Here is a 17085-nt window from a genome sequence, read left to right on the forward strand (position 1 = left end):
GTTTATAGTATCGACGATATTTGGATACACAGTGATGGGTAAAGTAAGAAATAATAATACTCGAATTAATGCGTTGTTTTTATCTACCGTTGAAGGAAACACATTTGATTTGCAGTCATTTTGGAAATTGGATTCGATAGGATTTGAAAATGAAAACAAAACATTTTCGGAAACTGATTTGGATACTATTAAGCATTTTAACGACAGTTTAAAATTTAATAACGGTAGGTACGAAACAAAACTCTTTTGGAAGGACAATAAATCACAACTCGCTGATAATTTTTTCATTGCTAAACAACGATTTCTAGGTCTAAAGCATAAATTAAAGGGAAATGATTTCCTATATAATGAATATGATAATATAATTAGAGAACAAGTTGAAAAGGGGATTGTTGAACAATGTAAGTTTGTTGAAAATGAACCTAACTGTTATTATATGCCTCATAGGCCCGTTATACGTGAAGGAAACGTAACAACAAGAATAAGAATAGTTTATGATGCCTCCTCTAGGACTGAAGGAGCTAAATCGTTAAATGAATGTTTGATATCAAGCCCTAATTTAAATCCTAACTTGTTGGATATAATTTTAAAATTTCGCGTACATAAAGTTGCATTTTGTGCAGAGGCTTTTCACCAAATTCAAATTGATAGTGAAGATAGAAATTTTTTAAGGTTCTTGTGGTTTGATCATTCTTACGACGATAGTGACAATAGTTTAGGCTTTAAGGTTTTCCGAATGTGCCGAGTGCCGTTTGGAATGACAACAAGTCCGTTTATTTTGTCCGCCACTATCAAACATCATATTAAGGGTTATGAAAAGAAATATAGCAAAGCTGTTGACATGTTAAATAAGTCCTTATATGTTGATGACCTTATCCATGGAGCAGACTCCGTTGAAGAAGTTTTCTCATTATCAACTGATGCAGTTAAAATTCTTCAAGACGCTGGTATGAACTTAAGAAAATTTGAATCAAATTCCGTATCTTTAAAAAATCATTGGCAAGATATTGGTTTAATTAATAAGGAAGATAATTTGGATAAGAAAACGTTAAAGGTGCTGGGAATAATTTGGAATTTGGATGAGGACACATTGAAATTAGATGTACAAGAACTTTTACAACCAGTTGACTGGAAACACGTTACAAAGCGAAAGGTATTACAGATTGTGGCAAAAATTTATGACCCAGTTGGATTCATTGCACCCTTTGTTATCAGAATAAAATTCTTATTACAAGAGTTATGGGAATTGGGTATTGATTGGGACACAATTTTGCCCAGTTATTTGAGTGAAAAATTTAAAACTTGGTACTTTGAATTTGAAGTTATTCTCAACTTGTGCATTCCTAGAAAATACATATTAAATGATGAATGTGTAAATTTCGATAAAATAGAGCTTTTTGTCTTTTGTGACGCCAGCCTCAAGGGATATGGAGCTGTTGCATATTTTCGTGATCCTGATTCTTGCTGTACGTCTTTTGTTCTTTCAAAGAGCCGTGTATCCCCACTTAAAAAATTAACCTTGCCTCGTTTAGAACTTATGGGAGCCATTATTGCTTCAAGAATAGTTAAATATTTAAGGAAATTATTTAATATCCAAGAAGATAATGTATTTTGTTTTAGTGACTCTAAAATTGTTCTTCACTGGATCAGGGGTACCGCTGATAAATGGAAACCCTTTGTTGCTAATCGTATACGTGAAATACAAGATGTTGTATCACCTTCGCAATGGAAATACTGCAAGGGAAATGACAATCCGGCTGACATAGTTTCACGTGGATTAAGAGCTTCTGATCTAGTGGAAAATAAACTTTGGTTCAATGGACCAGTGTGGTTAAAAGAGAAAAATTTACCTTCATCATCTTTTAATTCTTTGATCGAACATATGGTGGAAGAGGTACAGGTAGAACAGCGTCAAACTACTGTATGTTCTGTTATTAGCCAAGGGCTGAATTTGAATTGACATCCAGGTTTTCATCCTGGAAAAAATTTGAAACGCGTAATTCCATGGTGTTTAAGATTCTGCCACAATATTAAACCTATATCTTTAAAACTCAAGGGTTTTTTTTAACAGTTCAAGAATTAGATAAGGCAAGCAATTTGATTTTTAAAAATCATACAAATTTCCGAATTTAGAGAAGAAAGTAGACTTTTGAAAGCAGGGAAAAAATTGAATCTCAGCAGTAAAATCCTGAAATTAAATCCTTTTCTTGATAGAGAAGAAATCCTTAGAGTCGGTGGTAGACTCTGAACTCCGAATCTTTCAGAAAACACAAAGTATCCAATCATTCTTCCCAAAAGTCACCAAGTTACTGAATTGATAGTCAAACACTTCACGGAGTGAACCTTCACGGAGGAGCCACATTAACATTATCTGCTCTGAGACAGAAATATTGGATCGTTAATGGCCGAGAAATTGTAAGAAAAATAATTTGAAAATGTATAAAATGTTTTAAAAATCGAACAAGCACATCCAGTCAGATAATGGGCGACCTACCTGCTTCTCGCGTATTGCCGGATAGAACATTCTCGAATACAGGACTAGATTTTGCAGGCCCCTTTTTAATTAAAACTAGGAAAGGAAGAGGAGGAACGAGATATGAATGTTACGTTTGCCTTTACATATGCTTCACCACAAAGGCCATTCACCTAGAAGTAGTCAGTGATCTAACAACTGAAGCATTCCTAGCATCTCTGAAAAGATTTGTGTCATGCAGAGGAAAACCCAAGAAAATCTTTTCCGATAGAGGAACCAACTTTGTTGGGGCTAATCGAGAATTAGGAAGATACAAAGCTACACTTTCCTCTGAAGAAGCATTTCAAAACTACCTGAGCGGTGAAAATATTCAATGGATCTTCAATCCTCCTTCTGCCCCTCACTTTGGAGGCCTTTGGGAGGCTGGAGTGAAACAAATGAAGATTCACTTAAAGCGAACTATTGGGACCCAGGTTCTGACATACGAAGAATTTCACACCTTAATTACACAAATCGAGGCGTGTTTAAATTCCAGGCCAATACTTTCCATCTCATCTGACCCTGAAGATTTTAATCCTTTAACTTCTGGACATTTCCTAATTGGGACTACATTAACAGCAATTCCTGAACCTGATCTTACAAATAATACGCTAACCTCTGCTGAAAGATGGAAATTGACACAGCAAATTTTCCAGAGCTTTTGGAAACGTTGGTCTAGAGATTATCTTTCACAATTACAAGGGTGTACCAAATGGTTGAGGAATAAACCAAATTTAGCCCTCAATGACTTAGTCTTGATAAAGGACGAAAATTTACCTCCGTTAAAGTGGCGACTTGGACGAGTAATTGAACTATATCCTGATGCTGATGGAAAAGTTCGTGTTGTGAAACTAAAAACTTTATTGGGCGAAATGAAGCGTCCTATACATAAAATTTCCCGCCTACCATTGAGTGAATAAGACTCTAAAAAAACCATTAATTGTATATTCATAATTTGTGTCTTTATTATTATTATTAATTCAATTATGTTTCAGATTCAGAGAATGGACCACAATTGTGGATTACGGTAATTTAGCAGTTTAATTATTTTGTTTTCCTTCTAGAGATTGTAAGTATGTTTTATTTGTAAAATTTTATGCTAAATTTAATGTGTTATTCAATTTAAATTTGTCATTATGCATTTTTATTTTATATGATATACTGTTGAATGTTTGGGAAACTTGTTTAAATCTAAAATTAAAGATCTTTATAACAATGTTGTAATGAACCAATGTTCATCGGGGCGGAGTATGTTCCGTCTTTTCGGTAGATAGGTGGCGCTCTTGATGCGCGCTGATGAAAAATATTCCACTTGACGCTTGAACATGAAGAATGACGCATGTCATATTTATTTGATGCTTGATTATGTTTCATGGCCGCTATAGGCGGAAGTAATATAAGTTTATCTTTAATAAATGTTATTTCTATGTTCTGTGAAATCTTGAAGTTTTGATTTGAAATTCTAATGCTCTCCCAACCTTGACTTTTGAAACGAAACGATCTTTGAAATTATGACTCATGAAGAGAGACACCATACAGAAACTAAGCTCTTTTCCCCATTACACAGCAGAAAAATCACAAAAGCGCTCATCCAGCCGGCCGAATAAGCAGCTTTCAGAAGTCTTAACCATTCGTACGCCCTTTTTCTTAAAATGATATAGTTTAATTTTTTAGCACAAATATTTGTTGATATATGTAAATTATGAGAAATGCAAGTGAAAAGTAAAACTTCTCTTGCTTCCCAATCAAAAATAGTCCGGACTTTTCAATCATCCGGATACACTGTGGTTCTTTCTGATCTCCATATTTGGAATTTCACTGTACCGTAGTATCTTTTATTTTAATTAACCAACAAAAAATATGAAAACGCATAAATAAATAAACAACAAATTTAATTTTAACTGGCGCAGTAGAAGAAAGCAATCCAAGTGAATGGGGTTTCGAGTATGTTAGGTCCACCAGCAGCCGAGGGAATAAAATTGCTGTAAACTGATAGTTCGACCTCGGGTTAAATCCCATCAAACGCGATGACTGCGTGAGCGTTTTCGTAGTTCTCATATGTATCATGAATATAAGCCAGTTGCCCTCAGAAAGCCATCCACGTAGGCATCCTTTCTCTAAACACATAACATTAATGTACTTTCCATCATGTACTGGATACCTTAATTTTGGAATTTTCCTGCATTTGCAGTGGATCTATTAGTTGATATGAGTAGATTCGTTCCAAGTAGATTTCACCAATAAAGCTTATTTGTTGCAATTTTCTGGCATTTAGTAATGTCCCGCCATCTACAGTAATGTGAAAGAGTTATGTGTTCAGGTCATACTCATGTAGATACATTGTATCCAAATTGTAGCCAAAATCAAAATACATTTCATTTTGAGTAGAAATTATTAAAAACTGACTAAAGGCTTCAATAATGCAACGCTACGTTACTGGCCCAAGTAAGAGATCACGAGTCGAAGCCCATACTTTACAGGATTTTAATTCTGAGTCCAAAACAACCTTTTCATGGATCTAATTAAAATTTTGCATTTTTCTGCCGTAAATATATTTCATAATTTCAATTATTAAAAATAATAAAATAAATTCAGAGTTTAACAATGAACCATATTCATTAATGGGAATGCAAATTTTACATCAATACAAAAGTTTGAAGCAAATTTACAAAAGCTTTATGTCATTAAACTTAAACTTTTGATTTTTAATTAATTTGCTAGCCTTCAGATTTATGAAGCCTAGAGCAAACCCAAATCTGATTTATAAGAGATCAGTGTAACACTAAACAACAAATTTATTTTAATATTCATTTGAAATTTAACTTAAATGTGAAAAATGTCATACTTTGAGATATATTTTAAGTGTAATATCAAATATATTATATATTATAATAAATATTGCAGCTGCTATTACATGCATATTTGTAGTTAATCTAAGTTGGATTTTTTTTTACTTAATTATTTGGTATACATTGATATCGTATTGCACGTTAATCAGTATTACTGAATTTATATGCCGTGCACTGATGAAAAAAAAATTGCATCTTAAATATAAATTTTACATAAAAATATTACTATGAGTTACTTACCCTTCAGCTTCAAGAGCCAAATTGTACAGTTCGTGAAGTTCGTGAACCTCATCTAGAGCTGCCAGGGAAAAAATTATAAATTAGTATGTTAATTGTATGAACATATTACGTATACACAATTTGTATGTTTATTTTTTAAATAAAATTAATTAAAATTCTTTTAATTTTACATGAATAATATATAATGAAATTAACAGAGGAAAATTTATATTAGTGTTGCGTGCGTACGGTTCGTAATAGATTGAAGTTCAGAATAGTTCAGAATAAGGGATGTCAAATAGAACATTTAAAACACAAGAATTTTATGTAATTTAGTTTTGGGAATACAATATACATCGTCTAAAATATGTGTGAACAGCCTCTGTAGTATAAATTCAGTTTATATTATATTATGCTGCATATTTTCACTAATTTTTATCTTACGCGCACACAACCTTTTTGTTTTATAAGTTTAACACTAATGATACGTTTAACACTTTAGTAAAAATAATATGAGTAACATTATCTTTAGTAAAAATAACATGATTAATATTAATTTTAGTAAAAATAGCAGGAGCAAAGTAATAGGTGTATACTATGCTTGGTGTGCGAAAAGGACATCGAACTCTCAGACTCTGTTCTTTCTCGTAGAGCTAAATGACAGGAAAATCGCTAAAGTACTGAGCATTTACGCTCATACTAGAATATCTGGTAAACGTGTACAAACCAGTTTGGTTTGCATACCCTCAGTAGTTAAAAAGCGAATAAAAAACTGCTTAATTTTATTTAAATTTAGCTTTGATACAGAAGATAAAAGAAATTTCCACCATCCGAAAAGAACATTATATTATTTCTGTAATTTAGTTAGAAGTTAATATTTATTATATTCAAATTAAGCTAGGTGTTTTACTTAAAAGGAATACTTTCGGGAAAAAAGTGATTAAAAACGACTAACTCTTCTTCATTTATAAACTAAAAATTTCATTTTCATCAGACCACGAACAGCGCTACTTACTTTGGCGCTATTCCAAAACACTAGATTGAACAAAATCTAATAATCTATTCAAGAATGCTATGTTATCAATTGATTTTGGTAAGTGTGCAATGGCAATGTTATTGTGATATTTTGTGTAGTTGTTATTGAACAATTTCTGATTTTGTTTATTACTAAGCTACAGTGAATTTTAAAAAAGGCATTGGAACTAGTGTGCTTAGTATTTTACGGAGTTACAGTTAATTAATATCATTTCTAAAATAAAAGAAATCGTTTTCGCTATACAGTTGCTAATTTTAGGATTTTCGAATATTATAAAAAATATTTTTGACTCAAATTGTTACCAAAGGCAGCGAAGTGTATTTTGAGCAAAGAGGAATTATGTACAGAGAAAGCTCGAAATCACTGCTTTATACAAACAATTGTAAAACTCCTCTAGAATAAAAATTCAAAATTAAGTTGCAATATCCTTATAATTCTTCGGATCATAATTATTAATGATAATTAATGTCACGATTTAGGTTATCTGTTTCTTAATAACGTATTATCATAATAAATGGATTGCATATTTTAATCATATTTATGTAAATAGAAATTCATAAATTGCGATTAATCTTTGAGAAATATTAGTTATTCAGATACTGTTTCTTTTGGTGAAATACAAAATTCATATGCAAATGAAATGTTTTGCCAGAAAATATATTTTTAAAGATCTTACATATCCTAGGAAGATTTTTAATTTTGAATGATATTAGATTACCTCCGGGAATTGAATTTCGCTGAGTAAAAATAAGAAGAGTTCATTTTCAAAACTTACCATCTTGCGGAGGCACGGGAATAGCCGATGCGAGGGCAAAGCCCGCGAGTAGGAGCAACGCGAGAAACTTCATGGCTCTAAAAAGGAATTAAAGAAATATTATAAATCTTGGAAAAACTATGGAAAAGCTTTAAACAATTCGCTGCTATTACTGAAAACATATTGAAGGCATATCTGTAGCCCATTTTAATCTGTTCATATATGTAACCTATTTTAATCTGTTCATATATGTAATTTATTAACCTATTTTAAATTTTCTTATGCAATTTAAATGCAAATTTAAACTTAAAAACTTTCATAGCATTCCTTTCGAGTCTATTACATGATATTGTTTGGACTTTAAACTTTCAGTCTTTGCAGTTCTTCTAAATTTATTAATTAAATGCATAACAAATTTACAAAAAATAAGACTTAAATAAGTTTAAAAAGGAAACGTTCTTGAGTAAAGATATCCTTAAATTCTTATTCAAGAACATAGCAGTAACCTGTCTTTTGCTTAAGATTATTTATTATTTTCTTTAAGAATTTCTTGAAGTGTATAGCTTCTTTAAGTGAGCATCGCATTTACAGTGAATTCTAATTCTTAATTTAACAATCTTTTTCTCGGATGAAAAGGTAAATAACCATTTCAAAATAATAATGCATTGTTTAGTCCTTGAATCTTAATACCGAGTTCGTTAGTTACTGTGCATTAGGTCAAATCATTTAATTAGTGCAAAGCATAGTTTATGTCCATTTAGTTACCTTTATTAACTTAAATACATAACTAATATTATATTTTTAAACCCAAATTGCTTCGTTGTGATAATTATGTTTTAAGTTTTACTAACAGTTTATCTTAATTTAAACATTATCCTATCCTTTCTTTGATTCGCGTCACATATATTCGCTCGTACCAGAATATTATGCAAATGAAAACATGCAGAAGGATTTTAAAGCACATTTTCTCACATCGCATAGCTATAGAGCTGATAATATGTCATGAATCCAAATAATCCGAATTTCTGTTTTAGATAAAAATTATCCGAAGCTTAAAGCCAGTTTTATTCGCTTACATATTCAGTTACCTGTTCGAGTCCTATGAATGATTCTCACCTGAGTTAGATTTCATTGAAATCAGAAAATATTTTTAAACATTTATAGTTATACAGCCACAGTTTAAATTAAAAGCTTGCATCAATAACGTTGTTTGAATAAAATGTTATGAATTACAGACATAAAGTATATTTTTCCCCTACATCTGAATAATTAAATAGGTTTTTTTTTTTTTTTTTTTTTTTTTTTTTTTTCAGATTTTGCTAAGTTTCCTTTTTATCTGGAGCTAGTATAATTAAAATTCAGTTAGCATTGACTTCCTTTTATTTTCTACTCGATTCGGGATTTTTTTTATGGCTTTCGTTCTTATTCTGGGATAAGAATCTGCATTTGAATTCCATTTTAAAAAATATTCAAAAGCTATCAGTATACTTATTTAACCTCTAATTGTCTAACATATGAAAATTAATTATTAAAATAGTATCTTTTTTATCGTAAATAAATTTCTTAAATCAAGTCATTGCATTACATAAAAGAGGACCATACGAATTCGTAGTTTGAAACCAGTCAAAGTTCAAGCGTAATGTGACTTTGGTTTTTATAAAAAAAACTCGTTATACATTCCTTCTTTATTTGCAAGGAAAAATGAAAAGGTATTCTTAAAAGACACAAGGAAGTACTGGAAAAAAAATAATGCAGAAGACAAAGCAGTAATGAAAAATGAAACCATTTTATCAGAACCAAATAAAATTTAATCAACATTGTATTAAAAATTGTAGGAAACCATAAGATTAATTTTTTTAATAATTCTTGTATTGGAAGAAGACAAAGAACCGGTTTATAATTTGTGAAAATTTTAAGACGTTATGATCCAGAGATTTTAAGTAAAGTCGGAGTTTAAAAATATTAGACACGATTAAAAATAATTATCAAGTTTTTTAAAATTAATAAATTAAGTTAGAGATTTAAAGAAATTTCATTTTTAAGTTTATTTTCTAGCCTGTGCGCTGCTGCACAAAAAGGAATTTTGCGATAATTAAGTTCGAACGTTAAGAGAAGACTCTGAAAAATGCATAAAAAAATCATTTTAATACTAAATTTTTAAAAACGAAACGCTGAAGCCGAATTTAAAAAAAAAATTATTTTAAAGTATTCGATTTTTCCATCTGTATGCTCCGTGAAAGAGCATAAACACACAGATAAATATTGATTTATTATTATTTATAAATACGGAATTCCATGGTGTTGCTACATCGCCTTTTGCCTCAACTGTCACCTATTGCCTCGACAACTGTTGCCTCTTCGTACTGCATCAGGCCTTTTATTTTATCTTTTACACGGCCTTGCACATAACGAGTTTTCAAAAGTTTGCCATTTTATTTTCAGCAAAAGTTTCATATTTAGCTTTCGAATTCAAATGATCCATAATAACTCTTTGACAAATTAGCATTTCAAATTAGCATTTGAAAGCTTTTAAAAAATATAGCATTAGCATTTAAGAAGTTTAGCATTTATTAATAATTTGTGTCGTTATTGTATATTCAAATAATATAACTAGCTGTTATAAATTAAAATAAAATCATCACTATTATAACTACTAAAAACGTTTCTCTTACGTCATTGTTTGGTTTTCATGAGACATACAATCGTTTGGTTTTTAAACGGTAAAGAAGATGGTATAGAACGGTATGCAACGGTAAAGAAGTTTAATAATTAGGCATAAAACAGCAAAAAAAATGTAACTACATTATATAACTAAGTTTAGAACTCAGTTATATAATGTAGTTAAAACTGATAAATTCGTAACCTTAAATAATTATTATTATAAGTTTGCACTATTAATTGTTACTCCAATGAGTTTAATCATATCCTTTCAAAAGCTAAAAAATAAAAGTCACATTTTAAGCCTACGTGCATTAAAATTCTTCAAGCATTTCTGAAAATACATATCAAAAAAATTTACTTACTGAGTTGCCAGTAATTTCCCAAATGTAACCTCTGGGCAACAAGAACGGGTATTTATAATTGTAGAATTTTGCTGATAAATCCAAATTTCTATCAATTATCAATCATACTGTGGGAATATATGTCTTAAAATAAAAAGAAAATTCTTAAAAGAAGCACATTTGCAATGTGATGTTTCCCATTGATAGTATTACTGCTTTGATAATATATTGCAGACTTGCTCAAATTTTGATAGGTGTGGTCACTTCGATAACATTTTAAAGGTGATTCCGAACATGTGTAAAGGTTTTTCAGGAGGAAGGGTTATTTTACATTTTAATGAATTAAAGAGTTTTTTAAGTTTTCAAATCTGTGAGAGTCTTTATATAGTACATAGAAGTTCATTTGTTTTTGGACACGTGTTTTTCAGTTTTATTTGCAAATTCTATCTACTACATATTAGCAAAATCACTTTATTTTTTTTCACATATGGAATAGGGCTCTTTATGATCATTCATTATCTTTTTACTTCCTTGTACGAAGTAAAAAGATGATAAATAATTGTAATCGCGAAAAATTTCGAGTATCATATTTAACGAAAATATCCATTTTGATCGCTATCGAATGAAATTTAAAGATGTTTTTGCGTGACATCTGTACGTAAAGAGAGAATAAAGGACTCTTTTACCCCCCAAAAATATAAAGCATTTAAAATGGATTCAGACGAGATATTTTTCGGGGCGTCTGTACGTACGTACGTATGTATGTATGTATCTGGCACAACTCTAAAAAAAAGACTCAGGAGTTTAAAACTTTGTATATAGGACTGCTATAACATGTAGATGTGCACTTCCTATTTTGGTAACAAGCGACCGCACAAAAAAGTATATAAATACGTATACATATAATCAACTCTGTTCCTCGGCTCAGTGAGCTCAGTTCCTTTATTCTGATATGTTTGTAAACTGTGCACTTTTTTGCTTTAAAAATTATTGAATTATGTTGTTCTCATCTTCCGGTTAAGGTTTTTATGCCTTTAGTTAACCTGCATGTTATAGTTGTAGAATAATCAATAATTTAAAAATTTAATTGTGGCTAAGCCTAATTTTTTTTTGTCATAGCAGCCATATCTGTTTACATTTGAAACTTAGCAGAATAATGGTTTTGTTAGCAATGTAGAGAAACTAAGCTTCGCAACAACAAAGTAACGTCTTCTTTTATTATTGCGAGTTAAAACATTCTTAATTCATTTTGGAATTATCATTTAAGTTATTAAATTATCCCATATATTGACTCAGGATAGCGTCCACAACAAATTCTCAGTTTCTACACCTTCAGTGTCTTTTTGCCGAGTGATACCAAAAGCAAACTTTCAGTTTTGGGCACCGAAAAATCTGTCTTCTTGCACGCTGGCCGAATTGCTTGTTTTTGCGTAGAAACTGTAATTTTACTTGTAATTTTTTTTTTAAATTTTTTAAACTATATTTGGTGTTTTACGTTTTTCTATATCTTTAAATTTTTAATGAAGATATGTTGTGTTTTTATTATTTTTGCCTTGCCGCGAAGTGAGAAATGTATTATTTGAATGAGAAATACATCTCTAATGAAATTCGAGGAAATAAGTGTTTCATATTAACAGAAAATACTGTCACCAGTCTGTTTCGGACAGAGGAGAATGTTTACAAGTAGCGCATTAGGTATAGTAGCAGTAACGCATTAGTACGCGCATTAGGTAAGCAGCGTTAAATCATCCATGAAAACCTGTTTTTTTTTTTATTTGTTTAATTGCTTTTCTACATCGCTTTAGATTTATTATAGTATTTGAATAGAACATGTGGCAACGATTAGATAATTCTTCAGATTACATAATTGTTTTGCATTCTGAGTTATAAAATGAATGGGATGTAACACTGTTAAGTGAACCTAGCGCCAGAGTATCGTTATGGTAAATAAATATGGTGAATTTTAAAAAGCGCATTTATTCTATTGTGGTTTATGCGCTATCAACGAAGTAGATTTAATTCAGTTCAATAAGTTTAAATAAAATGCAGAAAAAAATGGTTATAATTTAATATGCCGTACAACGAAGTTACCTGGTGTACACATCAGAATTTTTAAAACGTGCTCTTTTTGAAAAATGTTATTCAAATTATTTTTAATAAAAAAATATAATTCATGAAGAAAGTTCAAAATGAACGCTCATAAGAATTCGAGCACTTTAAAGCAGCTTATATTTAATTAAAACATGAAAATAATGGAGCCGTTAATACTCAGTTTGATATGCTTTAGCAAAGATTAGATTTTTTATCCGCTTTGGAATGGATTTAATTAATTTTTTCATCTAAGAAGTTTCCATTTGCTCCAGTTCTACGTAATATCTCCTTTTAGTAGAACTTTAGAAGAAGTTTTCGTGTTTCCTTATTCTTTGCTCAAATTCACTCCACACATTTTCTGCAGGATTTAAGTCTGAAGAATATGGAAAAGTTTCGATAGTCCAAGACACTTGTATAATAATCACAAATGAACATTTAACGGCTTAATGTTTAAGATCGTGATTTTAATAAAACTTGAACGGATTTCGCATTCCAAGTTTTTTTGCAGACGCTCTCATGTTTTCATTGAGAACATTTATATATTTACACCAGTTCATGTTATTTTCGATAAACGCTAAATTTCTTACTCCAGCGACCGCGAAACGTCTCGAAACCATTATGCCTCTACCCTTGCGGGTAACATTACGCAACAGGTTTTTCGAAATCAATCCTTAATTCGGATTTTGCAACACATTAATTCATCTATCGGACCCAAATATATTAAATTTTGACTTTTCTGCAAATATAACATTGTTCCAATATGTTAAATCTTTCTTTATTATGTATTTTTCAAACGCCAGACATATTTTTCTTGTTTTCTTCTTGAGAAAAGTTTCCTTTTTCCTGATCGCCCACTTTATTTGTGTACCCTGAATGACTTTTCTAAAAGCCTCAGGGTTAACTTAAAGTTCAAAGTTCCATTCCATCAAAGATACTTAAACGCTTTACATCAAGATTTATTTTACAGAAATACTTTTACTATCTTTAAAAAGATGAATTATTAAATTCCTTACAGAAGTATTCGTTAATTTGTAGTGTCTTTTCATGCTCACTTCAGATGCGGAACTGTTAATACATTTTGCTAACCAGGTAAAATTTTCCAAATGCGGACGATAATACACTGGTTTCCAAAAACATATGAAAAATCACAAAACTAGCGATAACTTCTTCAAAAATAAGTCAATCCACATGAAATTTAAATATGTTGTCAAATAAGTGTAGCTGAGTAAAAACAGATATGCAAATTAGTGGCGCTGCAATCGGAATACGTCATCTGCGAGGAGCATAAAGTTGCATGTTTGAGAGCAAGCCTGAAAATTTCGCTGTGATAATAAGAGAATAAATCTGGGATATCCACCTCGTAACAATGTCCTCTAGGCATCAAATGAAGATGGAACTGCGATAGGGAGCAATTAGAAGACTGGAGGCAAGACAAAGTCAAACAGAAGTGGCCAGATGGGTAAATGTCTGTCCTTTTGTGGGTCAAAGACTTTGTAACAATATCCAACCACATATTTCCAGGAGGTTCAGCCAAGGGCCGCAACTGCTAACGACGAGCGTTGATGACCGATAACTGTTGTTATACCCGCGAAGGAACCTCTGCTCCGACTCAGATCCTTCCTTTCTGCAGCCACCGGAAGGCTGGTGTTAACGTCAACGTTGTGTAGAAGGCTTAACGAAGGAGGTCTGTACGCAAGGCGACCTGTCATTTGCGTGCCGCTTACGTCACGTCATAGAAGGAGACGTTTAAGATGAAGCACGTCAACATGTCCACTTGTGGCTGATCAATAGATGTGTTCCAACTAAAATTCCCTAAAATGATAAACTGGTGTTGGTTTTTCCCGCGGCGGGGAGCAAATAAAGTTAGAACAGAACGGAATGATGATATGGTAAGATGTATAGATCCGACACTGTGCCGCGTATGATATTTCATATTTGGTCGTGATATCAGAATTTTACGAATGATACGCTTTCCTTTTGGTGTGAAATGCAGTTTTTTTTATTTTGACAGAAACTATGCGACTTCATTTAAAGACATATGAAAATTCACACAATGAAGCATGTTCTGTGTTGAAAGACCTTTATGTTGATGACTTAATAAGTGGGGCATCAACTGTTGAAGAAGCGGTATCTCATGCAAGAGACTCTAAATTTATACTGAGTGAAGCAAATATGGATTTACGGCAATGGTCTTCGAATTCAGCTATCCTTAATCAAAGATGGAAGGAAACCCAAATGGAATGTCGGACGGCATCGAGTCAAACAGACATACCATTAAAGGTATTAGGATTAATTTGGGACAATGATTAAGGACACCTTGAAGATAGATCTGAATCAATTTACAAAATTTAAATATGTGATACCAACAAAACGTATAGTTCTAAGTACATACGGCATGTTGTTTGATCCATTAGGTTAATTACACCATTCAGTGTTAGAATTAAATTGATAGTGCAGACTCTTTGGGAAAAAGGCTTAAAATGGGTTGAAAATATTCCAGCAGAATTGAAATCAATGTTACAGGAGTGGTGGAATGAAGTAACCGACCTTGAGAGGCTTGTCATACCTCAACCATATTTTGACGAGCTGGAGATTCAGCAATTGTAAGTACATATATTTTCTGATGCAAGTCCAAACGCATATGGTGCGGTCGCATATTTCAAGATTAGATACCATGACAAATGTGCGACAAGTTTTAAAATTTCAAAATGCCGTCTAGCTCCATTGAAGAAAATGACTTTGCCGCGATTAGAACTATTAGGAAACTTGATTTCAGCACGATTGCCTGACTATATATGATCCACGTTTTCTTCTTTGAAAGAGAGTGACATTTTGATGTAGAAAGATTCCACAATATGTCTTCATTGGATTAGAGGTGTTGCAAACGATTGGAAGCAATCTGTCTGCAATAGAGTGTTGGAAATCAAAGAAAAGACGAAACCATCGAATTGGAATTTTTGCAACGAAAAGCTGAATCCTGCAGATAAACATACTAGGGGAGTAAGTGCACGATCTTTTATTAATGATGAAACATGGCGGAAGGGCCCCTTTTGGCTAATAGAAGTTGAGGTTCTAAACAGTGAAGAAATACTGAATGCTGATATTGATAGATTTGAAGCGGAAAAGGAGAGAAAAAAGAGCTGTATTTCTTTACCAACATACGTTGAAAGTACCGATAGCTTGTTGAATTTGCACAGATACGGTGACTTATCTAAGGTTCTTCGAATCACTGCATACGTCCTACGGTTTATTAATTACTATAAGAGGAATTTTGAAAAGCGTAAAGGAACGCTAACTGAAGAACTCGCAAGTGCTGAACACCATTGGATTCGTTTTGTACAGCGAAGTGAGTTTGAAAAGGATCTTATTAAATTGACCCGAAAGGAATAACTTAGTTCCGATTCCAAATTGTATGGTTTAAACCCGATTCTGGCGGCAGAAGGACTCATATGTCTTGGTGGTAGATTACAACATTCTGACTTTCAGTTTCAAGAAAAACATCCGGGGATTATACCGAAAAAAATCTAGATTCACTGAATTGCTAATTAAAAGAGAACATGAGAACTTGCTTCTTGCTGGTGTTTCAGATACACTCACTCAAACGCAAGAAAATTATTGGATGATGCGAGGTAGACAAGCTGTAAAATAGTGTTTGAATAACTGTTTCGTTTGTACGAAATTTAAGGCTAAAAAGGGCACTCAAGTGATTTCTCCAATTACCAGCACATAGAATTCATAAAAGAATCCCTTTGAAATCACAGCTGTTGATTTTGCTGGAACTCTGTTTACGAAAAAGGGAGACAAGGTTTATATTTGTTTGTTTACTTGCGCAGTCACACGTGCAGTTCATCTTTAAATTGTTTCTAGCCTAAACACCGAATATTTCCTTTTAGCATTTCGTCGCTTTGTGTCAAGAAGAGGTGTTTGCCGAACTATAAACTCTGACAATGCCAAAACTTTTAAACATGCAGATGTAGAACTGAAGAAGTTATATGTAAATAAATGATGTTCCAACTAAAATTCCCTAAAGGGATAAACTGATGTTGCTTTTCCCGGGGCGGGGGGAAAATTCAGTTAAAGTAGAACGGAACGATGATATGGTAAGATGTATAGATCCGGCACTGTGCCGCGTATGATATTTCATATTTGTTTGAATCATATTTGTTATTGTTTTCAATAAATAAAAAAGACAACTACTGTAAATTAAATGACTCACTTCAAAACGAAGATACCATAAGAGGGCTGTTCTCTTTACGGATGAGTCCAGGTTTAGCCTCCAAAGCAATAGTAGGCGTCATGTAATTTGGAGAGAACCTGCAACCAGTTATCCCTCAAAGATCCTTTGAAAGAGATGCATATGAGGAGGAAGTGTCTGTACTTGGGGTGGTATCTTTTGGGGTGAACGCACAGACCTCCTTACTTTCCTCGTGGAACCGTGAATACTCAGGTCTACAGAGATGACCTCTTTGATGCTTATATGCGCCCTTATGCCGGGGCAATAGATGATGATTTCCTGCTACAGGACGATAACACTAGACCACACAGGGCTCGCAGCACAAAGAAACGTGCATTACATATCCTTTATATAATTCAAATAAATTTAAAATGCAATTTTGATGTTT

The 17085-nt window shown here is 32.2% G+C and overlaps 1 protein-coding gene across 1 annotated transcript in view; it reads right to left on the bottom strand.

Moving 5' to 3' along the window:
* The window catches only part of LOC118201420 (uncharacterized), a 298201-nt gene extending 287735 nt beyond the window's left edge, over positions 1–10466 (bottom strand). Inside the window, exons 1-3 of the mRNA XM_085810260.1 lie at positions 10394–10466; positions 7392–7468; positions 5602–5659 (exon numbers count right to left, since the gene is read on the bottom strand). Coding sequence (XP_085666386.1) covers positions 5602–5659; positions 7392–7464 — 131 coding nt within the window. The 5' untranslated portion in view covers positions 7465–7468; positions 10394–10466. The remainder of the gene's footprint in view (positions 1–5601; positions 5660–7391; positions 7469–10393) is intronic.
* Positions 10467–17085: the final 6619 nt, after the last annotated feature.

Source organism: Stegodyphus dumicola, chromosome 2, assembly GCF_044657685.1.
Source record: "Stegodyphus dumicola isolate Sdum_Otavi_A_Nest chromosome 2, ASM4465768v1".
Taxonomy (NCBI): Eukaryota; Metazoa; Arthropoda; class Arachnida; order Araneae; family Eresidae; genus Stegodyphus; species Stegodyphus dumicola.